At 33.5% G+C, this 12,461-nt stretch overlaps 1 protein-coding gene across 1 annotated transcript; it reads right to left on the bottom strand.

Annotated features, from left to right (window-relative positions):
• Positions 1 to 2,233: 2,233 nt before the first annotated feature.
• HELRODRAFT_68398 (hypothetical protein) lies at positions 2,234 to 8,079 on the bottom strand (the record flags this gene model as incomplete). The annotated part of the gene is made up of 7 exons (XM_009026976.1): positions 2,234 to 2,359; positions 2,647 to 2,814; positions 3,407 to 3,558; positions 3,770 to 3,878; positions 6,790 to 6,864; positions 7,225 to 7,347; positions 8,014 to 8,079. Coding segments are annotated over 7 exons (819 nt in total), but the record flags the coding sequence as incomplete, so codon positions are not given.
• Positions 8,080 to 12,461: the final 4,382 nt, after the last annotated feature.

Here is a 12,461-nt window from a genome sequence, read left to right as displayed (position 1 = left end):
TAGAACATCATCACAATGTTGTCTTCTTTAGCATGAAGAGCCTGTTATTGATGTTGTTTGCTATGTTGATGTTATTGTTGTTGCTGTTTCTTATAATGTTGTTGTTTGGCATGTTAGATTGGGACCTTTGGTAACCGACTGTACTTCTGTCAGCGTCCTGGTGTTTCGAATTTTTATTACCGAATATTCTCAGCGGTTTGTGATGTTCCCTGAGAGATTCTGGAATGTTGGTAGTGCTGTTGTAGTTGCGGGAGTTGCTAATATTGCTCGTGTTGCTATCCATTTTGTTGTTATTCTTGTTAGTTGAGTTGGCAAAGTTGTTGTTGTTGGGTGTAAAGGGGTTGTTTTGTTTGGCCCACGAGGTTGGTCTAGATTCTGTGCTCGACGTTGGAGTGACATCAAACTCGAACTGCTGATCAGCTGAACCTTCAACAAAACAAATTCTCAATCACTAGTTAATTATTTCAATGATTTATTGTCAATTGGATTTTTTTTCTAAAAATTTTTATTGCAGAAAATTTTAGTTGTACAAATTTGTTTGGATGCTAGCGTTACTTTAAATTTTTAAATATCAAATGCCAACCACAAACGAATAACCAAAATTTGACAGATTCACAAATTACGTAAGAAACATGTATAGGCACCTGTACTATTTTCATTGCTGTCGTTACTTCTCACGGAGTTCCATGGATTGGAAGTAATCTTCGCACTGGAACTGTTCTTGTCTATCGCCAATGTACCCCAGTCACAGCTGGAGAGGCACTGGTGCAAGTAGGGAGTGCTCTGGCTGATCTTCGACAACTTCGAAGTCAATAAACTGCCTGCTCAAGTTATAAGTTACAATAAAAACATTATGGTAATGTTAATTTATTTCAGGGCTATCATTTTATGACGAGTTACAAAATGAAAACAACAATTAAAACAATTCAATTTTGGCTTAAAACGATAAATATCTAAGAAACAATATCAGGCTAAATAAAAATGTTTGACTCAAAACGAACAGCATTCAAACAGCAGCACCAACAAAACCAACCAGTGCTTCGCTTTCTCAATGTAGACCTGCTCTTGTCATTGTACTCCGGTGCATCTTGTGAGTACACTGTTGTTACAATTTGTTTGTGTGTTATTTGATGTGTTACAATTTGTTTGTGTGTTATTTGATGTGTTGTTAAAATTTGTTTGTGTGTTATTTGATGTGTCGGTACGATTTGTTTGTGTGTTATTTGATATGTCGGTACGATTTGTTTGTGTGTTATTTGATGTGTTGTTACAATTTGTTTGTGTGTTATTTGATGTGTCGTTACGATTTGTTTGTGTGTTATTTGATGTGTTGTAAAAATTTGTTTATGTGTTAATTGCTGTGTTGTTACAATTTGTTTGTGTGTTATTTGATGTGTTGTAATGTTTGTGTGTTTGTTAATAGTAACATAATATTGTACAGATGTTTGACAGACAGTAAACATGCAAGCAGTGGCGGATTTAAAATTTGTAGTGAGAGGTAGTGAAAAGTATTTGAGGTTTGTCTGTTATTTCTGTCTTTCTTTAATATGAATTTTTAAATTTTCATGTGTAAAAAATATCATTTGCATTTGTTTTCATTAAAATGTTTGTTAAAATTGTTGCTAATCTGCATAATTTGCCTAATTTATAAAAGCCGGCGTATTAATAAAACTCTCTAATGTTGCTCTCAGGTTCGACATAGCATGAAAAGACAGAAGTATAAAGAATGCAAGCTACAAACTGATATCTTCAGGTCGATGTGCCTCTATGATGGATTCCAACTTGAGGTTCTTGTAGAACCTTGCCAGGTCAGCTGGGTCTTGGTTGATGAGGTTGCGAATGTGTTTGTCTGCTCCTCGATATAACAACATCCTTGCACAATCTTCCTGGTGGTTTGTTTTTAATGTGTCGTTGTTGTTGCTAATGTTATTGTAATGGTTACTTGATAGTGTTGTTGATGTTGTTGTTTTCTAATTGATGTTAATAAAGTTGATGTCATTTTGTGTAGAAACTGATAACTTTTCATGTTTGTTGAAAAATTGATGCTGTTTTAAAGTTAAAATGAATGTTTTTGAAGTCTCAAATATTTTATAACTATTGTTATGGTTACAGTTTCAATTTAATTGCGCTTGTAAATCTATCATTATCTTCCTAGTTGATCATGTTCGCCATCATCCTCATTAAAATCATCACCTTTTTATTTTTACCCGAACATCACCATGATTCGCAACTTTCAACTAACTTGGTTGTGCATAGCGCACAGGTGCAGAGGTGTGTTGCCAGTGTTGTTCTGGCAGTTCAAATCTGCCCCGTAGGATATCAGGAGGTCCAAGTGCTGCACTCTTCCTAACTTGCAGGCCTTTGGATGTGTGAGTGTGTGTGTTAATGTGTGTAGATGTGTGCGTGTGTGATTATGCGTTAGTGAATGTTTGTAAATTTTGTGTGTGGGTGCCTATGTGTGTGTGTGTGTGTGTGTGTGTGTGTGTGTGTGTGTGTGTGTGTGTGTGTGTGTGTGTGTGTGTGTGGGATTGTATGTGTAAATGTGTATGGTTTTAGTGTCTGTATTTTCGCGATTCTCATAACTATTGATACGGCAAAAGCCAAAGTAACAACGAAGTTTCATCACATTTTCCACAGCTCACAGACCTGATGCAACTCAGTATTTCCCTGGCCGTCGACGATTCCAAGCAAAGCAAAATCTCTCAGCAGAGCACCAGCACATGAAGGGTTGGAATTTGTGAGGATGGAATTGTAAAGTGGGGTCAATCCGTTCTCATCCTGGTAGTTTGCAGATGCTCCAAAGTTTAGAAGGGCCTGTTTGACATGTTTGTTTGTTCGTTCGTTCGTTCGATCGTTTGTTCGTGCGTTTGTTTGTTCATGGAAATAAATTATTTGTGCATGATTTTTGTTTATTGGGGATAACAATGATTGTGTTAAAACAAATTTTGGTGTTTAAAATTTCTTATTTATTGACAATCAAAATCTGATAGATGCATTCTGTTGAGATGTGTACGTAAAATTAGACAGGAAATCCCTTAAAATGCCCCTTACATGTTTTAATATGTTGCAATAAGATTATGTTAGCGTTTGTTCGTGTGCTTATGCTTACAGGTCTTTGTGGTAATGTTCGTTTATTGTTTGGTGGATGTTTTGTTAAAATGAGCATTTGTGTGGCTATTGCTAAGCTGCGGATATTTGCACAGAGCTCTTCTTCGCAGCATTCTGACACTCTTACGTCAAGTTATTTCACGTATTTTACGCTTAACAACACCGAAGTGTACACGTACGTACAGCCATCTTTCGCATGATTTAAATTACCCCGTTGAGATTTTATTCAAATAAACAAATACAATTAAAAACGAACTAATGAAAAAATAAATAAATAAAAGTGAACATAATCATTAACCTGAAGAGCAGGCAAGTTGTTGAGGTGTGCAGCCCGGTGCATGGCGGTCCACCCGTCCCTATTTCTAAAGTCCAGGTGGGCACCGCCCTCTACCAGTGACGTCATTATTTGTTGGGGGTTTGTCAGTTGGGCGCTTAATGTTAGGGGACATTCTGAAAGGAGTTTTAGTTGAAGTTGTGTTGGTTGTAATGGAAGGGGTGGTTGTTGTTTTAAGATGGGTAGCAGTATTTGTTGTAGCGTTGTAGTTTAATTAACTGTAGTGATATTCATTTTTAGAATTATAACACGTTTAATTAATTGTTATTTAATTAAGTTTTTCAGAATAATAAAAATGAGTGGCAAAACTATTGAAGCCGAGCAGACCTCCAGTTTCAGTGTCGATGAAGTTCGGGTCGAGTCCCTTATCGATGAGGCGGGCCACTTTCACCACCGTGCCGTCCTGTATGTACTGGATGAACTTCTTTTTGTTACTCTGTTCGGAAGTTCATTCATTCACTTAATCAAAATTTTATTCACTGAATCTATCAATTCCTCAAACTGTCATCCATTCATTTTCATAATTTATGAAAATATTTGATCCCAATTTTCCGTCATCATAAGTATTATTATTTGGCTAGTTTTACACAGGACGCCCTTCCTTACGCAACCACAGTTATAAGCGGTGAGCCTAGCCTTTGATGATCCAACATCACTCACAAGGCAGTGAGGGTCAGTTTAATGTCATAACCAGGACAATTCATAATGGAGGGGTTGTTATTTGAGATTTTGTATGCAGATGATTTAGTCTTGATGGCTGATAGCATGGAAGAATTGCAGTTAAAATTTGACAGATGGAAAAGTGTTATTGAAAAGAAAGGGTTAAAAGTTAATATTGGTAAGACGAAGGTAATGGTGAGTGGGGAAGGTGGGGAGCGAGTGATAAGTAAAATAGACCCCTGTGGGGTATGTGATAGGAGAGTGAAGGCTAACTCGGTATTGTGTATAGGATGTCAGAAATGGGTGCATAAGAGATGTAGTGGTGTGAGGGGGGCACTGAAAAAGGTGGAAGGCACGTTCAAATGTAAGAAATGTGTTCATGGTGTGATTAATAGGACGGACGCAAGGACGGGGTTGAGTGGTGGTATTGAAAGAGTGGAAAGCTTTGTTTACTTAGGGGATAAGCTGAATGCGGATGGAGGATGTTTGAGCGCAGTTACGGCTAGAGTTCGTGTGGGATGGATGAAATTTAGGGAACTGGGTGGGGTATTGTGTGGAAAGAAATGGTCAGTGAAGATGAAAGGGAGGGTATATAAAGCATGTGTGAGAGCAGCGATGGTATATGGTGGTGAAACTTGGGTGTTGAGGAGAGAGGAGGAAAGTGTACTGCAGAGGGCTGAAAGAGCTATGGTGAGGATGATGTGTGGGGTTAAAGTGAAGGATAGGAGGAGTAGTACAGAGCTGATGTCAAGGATGGGACTGAATGAGGACATTGTGACATTGATAAGGAGATCGAGATTGCGGTGGTATGGACATGTGTTGAGAAGGGATGAAAGGGTCGGGATTAGGCGAGCGTTGGAGTTCGAGGTTGAAGGAGTGGTAGGAAGGGGTCGTCCGCGATTGGGATGGAGAGAGCAGGTGGAGAAGGACAGGGTGAAAGCGGGGCTGCGTGATACTGAGGAGAGTGACAGATGTGGATGGCGTCGAGGGGTATTTCGGTTTCATCATAGGTAGCCAAACGGCAACCCCCGATCTCGGGGAAAATGCCGTCTAAACGTGTGTTGTTGTTGTTGTTGTATTTGATCCCAATTATTCAATTAAGCTGCGGAAATTCTTAAGCTATAGATAACTTAACCAATCATGTTTGCTAGTTAAAGATTGTGTAATTTATTATTTATTAATCAAAAGTTCAATCAATCAATCCATCTATCTAGTCAGCCAACCAATTAACCAACCAAGCAACCAAGCAAGGAACATATAAGTGAATGGATTAGCATAAAATTATCTGCCGAAATTTCACGAATATGATTTTGAAATTGAATTTTCTCAAAAGAGTCGAGAATAAATGTTTAAATTTAAACTTAGCCAGCGAGTATGCATTGGCATTTGCGTCTAAATTAGGCAAACAATGAATTCAAACAATGAACAATAAAAAAATATGCAGTACTATGGCTCGCTGGCTCGGTCGGTCGCATAACTTCCTAGCTAGCTACAAAATATTTACATGATTTTCTGAAAATGCGCATTTAGTTGTTGCTGTTGCTGTTGTTGTTGTTGCTGCTGTTGTTGTTGCTGTTTTGGTTGTTGTTAATGTTGAATATTTAATGTTATAAATTGTAATGATATAATAACGTGTTAATAGTAATTATGATAATATTGATGATGACGATAAAGATGATAACAATAAATAATACTAATACAGTAACATTTTAATAATAACAAAAAAAAAACATAGGAAAAATAAACGAAAAAACTGAGAAATACAGAGAAGAAGAAGCATAACAATTGAATTAAATAACACCTAAAAGGTAGTGTTATTATATCTTGGGCGTGATTCGTACACGCGAGCAGTGCGTGTTTATGCTTTTAGTTTACTTCATTGAATTTGTCACCGGAGAAGAATGTTAGGCTGATTGAAATCAGTTGACGACACACAATTTCAGGTATTATCAAATCAAATTATAATAGTCACGATTATCTGACAATTTTTTCAGACAATTAGTTTACAACTTATATAACTTGATATTTTTAACTTAATGACACATAGAGCAGAGAGGCAAAAGAAAGAAAGAGAGAAAGAGAGGAAGAAGAGTGGAGAAGAAATGAAGAGAAAGAAAGAAGGTGAAAAAATTTAGCAAAACCTTTCTGTTTATTTAACAAAAAAATTTGATGGTAGTCAAATGAACATCTCTAAAATTTATAATCTAAAAAAATAATAACATAATAAATTTATTCATAAATATAAAAATAAATGAACAATTTTGAAAAAGTGCTTGGTTCGGTACGTATGGCTCATGTTCCCATTACAACTAGTTAGTTACTTGGCTTGATTATCGCAACAGACCAGCAATTAAACGAGAATGGAACTTGTAACAACTTGATGACAATCAAAGTACATTTATTTAAGTACCGGTGTACTGTACTTTAGGCTATAGTACGTGTGTACTGGATTGTATAGTACGCGTGTACTGGATTGAATACTACACGTTGCTGTCTTGTATAGGTACTCTTAGATGGTACATACATGGTATATATATTTACTTTTTACGTACAAAGTCAAGTGAGTAAATGCCACACTAGCAGTTGAATTATAAATTTAAATCATTCCAAAGTTTTAGAAATTTTTTTTGATTGAAACATAAAATTTTAAAATAAAAAATGACCCTAAAATTAAACAAAAATGGCACCTTAACATTCAATTCTTTCAATTTCTTTGTATTCAAAGTTGACGCTTTGTAAATCTTCTTCTTAACAATCAGCTGCTTGTCGGCAGAAGGGGTATTTCATTATTTGAAATTATCATAAATATTATTAATACCGAATAAAAAATTTCATTTAAGAAATACAATTACTGAATCATTAACAAGTACATTTTACTAAAAAATATTTTTACGACTTAATCTTTAAATAACAAAATATGAATAATATTTTCATACAATGGAGAGAGAGAGAGAGAAAGCGAGAGAGAGAAAGAAGGAAAGAGAGAGAAAAAAATAATTGCAAAGACAAAAAAGACAAACATGTAGACAGAGAAAGAAGAGAAAAAGAGAGAGAAAGAAAGGATAAAAAAGAACTAGAGAAAAGATAAAGAAAAAGCGAAAGAAAGAGAGAGATAGAGAGACCTGCAAAGTTGTTCCTTCTTCGAGGTTGTACTCTCTTAGAGATCGATCCTCGTCCAGATACTTGGCCGCTTTGAATGCTGTCGACGGCTGGTAGAAACCATAATTCAGACTATCCTTCAAGTCCTTAGGAATAAGATGATGAAGATGAAGAAGATGATGTACAAGATGAAAAAGATGGTGTGCATGATTATAATTAGAGGATGGTAATGAAGATGGAGAAGATGATGGACATGATTATAATAGGAAGAAGAAGATGAGGATGATGACGTATACATGATTATAATGATAATGAGTGTGATGATAAAATGAAAGATATGATAGTGGTGATGATAAAAATTATAACGACTGAATGCGTTGATGACAAAAATAGTAATTGTAATGATATGGACATCACCATAGACATCACCATAAATCACCATAGAGGATCACCATAGCGGATTATCATAAATAAAGACGATGATGTTATCAAGAGTTTTTAAAAGAATGAAATACTATTTCTAAAATATTCTTACACCATCTTAATAGCAATTGCAACAAGAATATTATTAACGAAAGGTTAACGCAAACGTTAGAACAGTGTATTTATTGATGACGCAGTGCTAAGGTTCGACTGCACGCTAGGCCAAAAACAAATGCTTGATTGTATAATATTATATTGTATGTTATTTACATAGGCGAAAAAACTTGGGTTATTGTGAATGTGTTGCTGCGCGTCTGTGTATCTCTATCTGTGTGCGCACGTATGTGTAATAATAATAAGAAAAAGAATAATAATAAGCAAGGTCTTACAGGAGCGATGGTATTGAGAATGTTCTTCTTGATGTTCCAAACGAGGTCATCATTGTTCAACTTCAAGTCAATCTGTGTGGCGTAATTAATAATAATAATAATAATTATTATTATTATTATTATTATTATTGTTATTATTATTAAATACTTAACCTCTTCAATGTCATTTTTTTAATATATATTTTTTTGTTGGTTTACATCAATAAAAAGTTCCAACAAAGTTTTCCACTACTGCTCTAATGAAGCATCCGAATTAAGTCATATTTTTGTCGTGCGTGCCATGTAAAAATGGTACATACAATAAAATGAATAGTTATGTTATATGTTGTTATGTTATGTTTAAATAGTGTCTAAGTTTAAGTATATATATGTTTAGGATATATGGATCTATATGTTTAAATCGCGTTCAATTATTTTCAGTGATAATGCCTACTAAATTTTAAGCCACAAAATTAACTAGGGAAATCCATCAAAGAGTTGATACAAAACTGTCTGGATTAGTTGTCTTATTGATTTTATTCAACCACATACATACGTTGATGCTTGATCACGTACTCTGTAGTACGTAATTAACCTTAATTTGTAGTACACATCCGTGTATAATCATAAAAACAAAAAATATACGATGATATTTTCTATTAGTATTCTTCTCAAACGTTAATAAATGTAGATTAACTACAATTACTTAATGTACATGTATAAGTGCAATACCTACTTACATCCAAAACTTTTACATACATACAAAACTCTTACATACATACTTACATACAGAACTATTACATATATTCTTACATACAAAACTTTTACATACATACATACTCACATACAAAACTATTACACACGTACATACTTACATACAAAACTATTACATATTACATACATACATACTTACATACAAAACTATTACATACATACTTACATACAAAACTATTACAGTACCACAATCAGATATAAATTAAAGCATTTTATAATGCATAAATATCTCAGTGCGTCCATTCTTAGTTGGATTTGACGAGGCAAATATGAAAAATATGCACGTGGTTAACCTAGAGTATATAAATAGAATGCCATATAAATAAACCTTGACTGACATTTAAAGCAATTAAATTTAATTAGGGATTATTTCAATTTAATTTTATACACGTCAGATTCAATTTTATTTACTTGGATTTATTCTGAATTTATGTTTAAATGTTAAAGTATATTTTTGTTTAATTAAAATTTATTTTAAAGTCATTTTACCCCATTTTGTGCTATCAACGTCATTTTTACTCTTTTCTCTTTTTCTCACCTCTCTCTCTCTCTCTCTCTCTCTCTCTCTCTCTCTCTCTCTCTCTCTCTCTCTTTCTCTCTTGTTGTTCTGCTTTGATTAGGAAAAACAAACCCTTCAACCATCCATACATTCAGTTTCGGATTTGTTGAAATTTTTATTAAAAAAAAAAGAGCCAGCGTAATTGTTTTATATATTGGCAGACCCAGTGTAAACGAAATTGTGCGGTAACAAAAAAGATCTCCTAGTATTTCCATGTATTTCCAGATTTCGGCCACAGTCCTCCAAAGTTGCCTAGACCCTTGCACGCATTTTTGTTCCAGTGACTTGACTTGGTTGCTTCATGGCGTAATTAATGATATTCATTCTACTTGAAGATGTGCTTTGTTCGTTTGTGGATTCACTCATCTTATATTTTTGTATGTGGATACTATCTATTATCTAGTAAATTTGTTGGTTATATATAAATTGTTCATGTGAAAATTGTTTGGTTATATTATATACACATAGTACAAAATAATAGTGCAGTGTAAGCACACAATGTGTTTTCAATACGCTCATGCCTAACGCAGAATAAACAGTTCACCAGCGAAATGCACACAGAAGAACGTTAATTCGTACGCAAGTACGCACGGCATGTTTTTCTGTATTTGTATTTCGTTGTATTTCTGCTTGTATTTGTATTTATGAGTTTTTGTTTTGTATTTATAAGTATTTGTTTTGTATATATGAATATTTATTTTGTATTTGTTTTTTGGTGGGTATTTTGGTACCATATTTACAGTATATACAAATGATTACTTTTGTTAATTATTATAGTTGTATCTTTTTGTATATAGTTGTATCTGTATTTCGTATGTTAGTTTGTATGTGTTTGTGTTTGTTTGTTTGTGTTTGTTTCTGATAAGAGAAGGGAACAATGCATGGTTATAAAAATGCGGGCTGACACGCAACAGTATATGCAGAGTAAAATAATGCGGTGATCGATCGATGCACTAAATGAAATGAGGATTTGAATGGAATGAGGAAACGAATGAAAGTGAATGAAACGATGGAATGAATGAATGAAATAATAGAATGAATGAACCTAATGGAACGAATGAATTGATGAAATGAATAAATTGGCAGGCAGACAGACAGACAGACAAGCAGTCCATGAATAAATCATCAAATAAATTAATTAATCAGTGCAAAGTGAATGAATGATTAAAAATTGAATAAATAATTTAGAAAAAATTATTTCTTATAAATATTTGCAACTATATTTTTAATAATTTTTTAAAATAAATATCTATCAAACTCATAAAAGTTGTTGTGTTTGGTGATCATTAATTCGCGGGAATTTAGCTCAACTGTATCAGATTTTAATTGAATTTTAGGACGCTTTTTTACGAATTTTACGACCACCAATGACTTGATTTGATTTAGTTAATAAGTGTATTTATTGGTGATAAACTTTATCAATTTTACTAGAAATAAAGCAATGACGCTAACAAAATATATCAAGAAACCCAAAAACGTTAATATCGTTAGCAACAACACACCAAACTTAACATCAACAACAACACAACGACAATAAAACTAATTTTATAAACAAATTCCTCAAAAATAGAAACATAAGCCACAACAGCATCCACACCGAAACATTTAACAACATCAGAAACATTAACAACAACAACAACAACGGCAACAACATTAACTAACTTCTATCGATTTGACCGGAATCTCCAGCCTAACATTAACAATGTCATCCATTTATAATTTAGTTGCCGGTATTGTAGACTATGTTGTCGCGGTTAACTAGTTAATGTGTTGATGTTGATGTGGTGTGTTTGTTTTATGAAGTTTCAAGCTTGATAGTTCTCGATGTTATATCGTAACGTAGTTACTGTCAAACTGTTAATTTCAGATGCTGGAGAATGAAATTTAAAAAAATAAATTTGGTTTTTTAAAGAAAAAAAATAATTGTTGCTGTTTTGGTTAATGTAGTTGACGCTAATGTTGTTGTTTTTAATGTAATAAAATAATGTATTAAAAAATGTATGAATACGTTGTTTTCGTTGTTGTTGTTGTTTTTGTTGTTGCGATACTATTGAATAAGATTGATTGATATATTCTTTGATAAACTTTTTTGTAGAAGTGCTAATAACACCTGTCCTCATCATTATGATTTTAATACATATATATTGGATTAGTAGCGTTATAATGGTGATGGCGATGATGGAGACAACGATGGAAATGATGAAGATGAAACTAACAATGATGTTGATGATGATGAGATGATGACGATGGTTGTGATGATGATGGTGATGGTAGTGGTGATGATGGTGATGATGACGATGATGAGGGTGATGGTAGTGGTGATGATGGTGATGATGACGATGATGAGGGTGATGACGAAGATGATGATGCTGAAACAAATTTCAATTATACAATGATAAAAAATGATGATGACGACGACGACAATGATGAAGGAAATGATCCAGTAGTATTATAAATATGATGATAATGTCTAGATTATAACAATGGAATATGAAAAACAATTTTTTGACGATGATCTGATGATGTTGACAAAAAAATTTAATTAGTATACTCGAATACCTGGGCTCTCGACAAAAACGTCAACAATTATGTCTATTATAATTTTTAAATCGTAAACATCAAGCAGAGATAATGAAAGAACTAATTAAGAATTATCATTTAAACACCAGCAATTGCGATCAATGATGATTAGACATAGAAAACGAACTGTTTAATTTAACTAAACAAAAATTTAAAATACCAAACTAATAATTTTTTCAGGAAAGCATGTTGCAGATAACAAACTGGATAACATAAAAGTAACATCAGCATTTGAACAAATGAATAATGTAACGTACTTTATAACCAAGTGAAATTGAGCATATTAATCTTTTCGTATTCAACTCAGATGACGATCATTGCTGTTTGTTTGTTTGAAGGAATCTCTCGCTATGTCACGATTTCGGTTATACTCACTCTCTTCTCGCTTTCTCTCTCTGTTTCTCTCTCTCATTTCTCTCTCTCTTTCTCCTTATATATATATATATATATTAATATATATATATATATATATATATATATATATATATATATACATGTGTCATGTTGTATTTCTGATTATATTATATATTCTGCATACATTAAAGATTATAGCAAA

The sequence above is a fragment of the Helobdella robusta genome, assembly GCF_000326865.2.
Source record: "Helobdella robusta unplaced genomic scaffold HELROscaffold_5, whole genome shotgun sequence".
Taxonomy (NCBI): domain Eukaryota; kingdom Metazoa; phylum Annelida; class Clitellata; order Rhynchobdellida; family Glossiphoniidae; genus Helobdella; species Helobdella robusta.
This window is presented reverse-complemented; position numbering and strand designations above follow the sequence as displayed.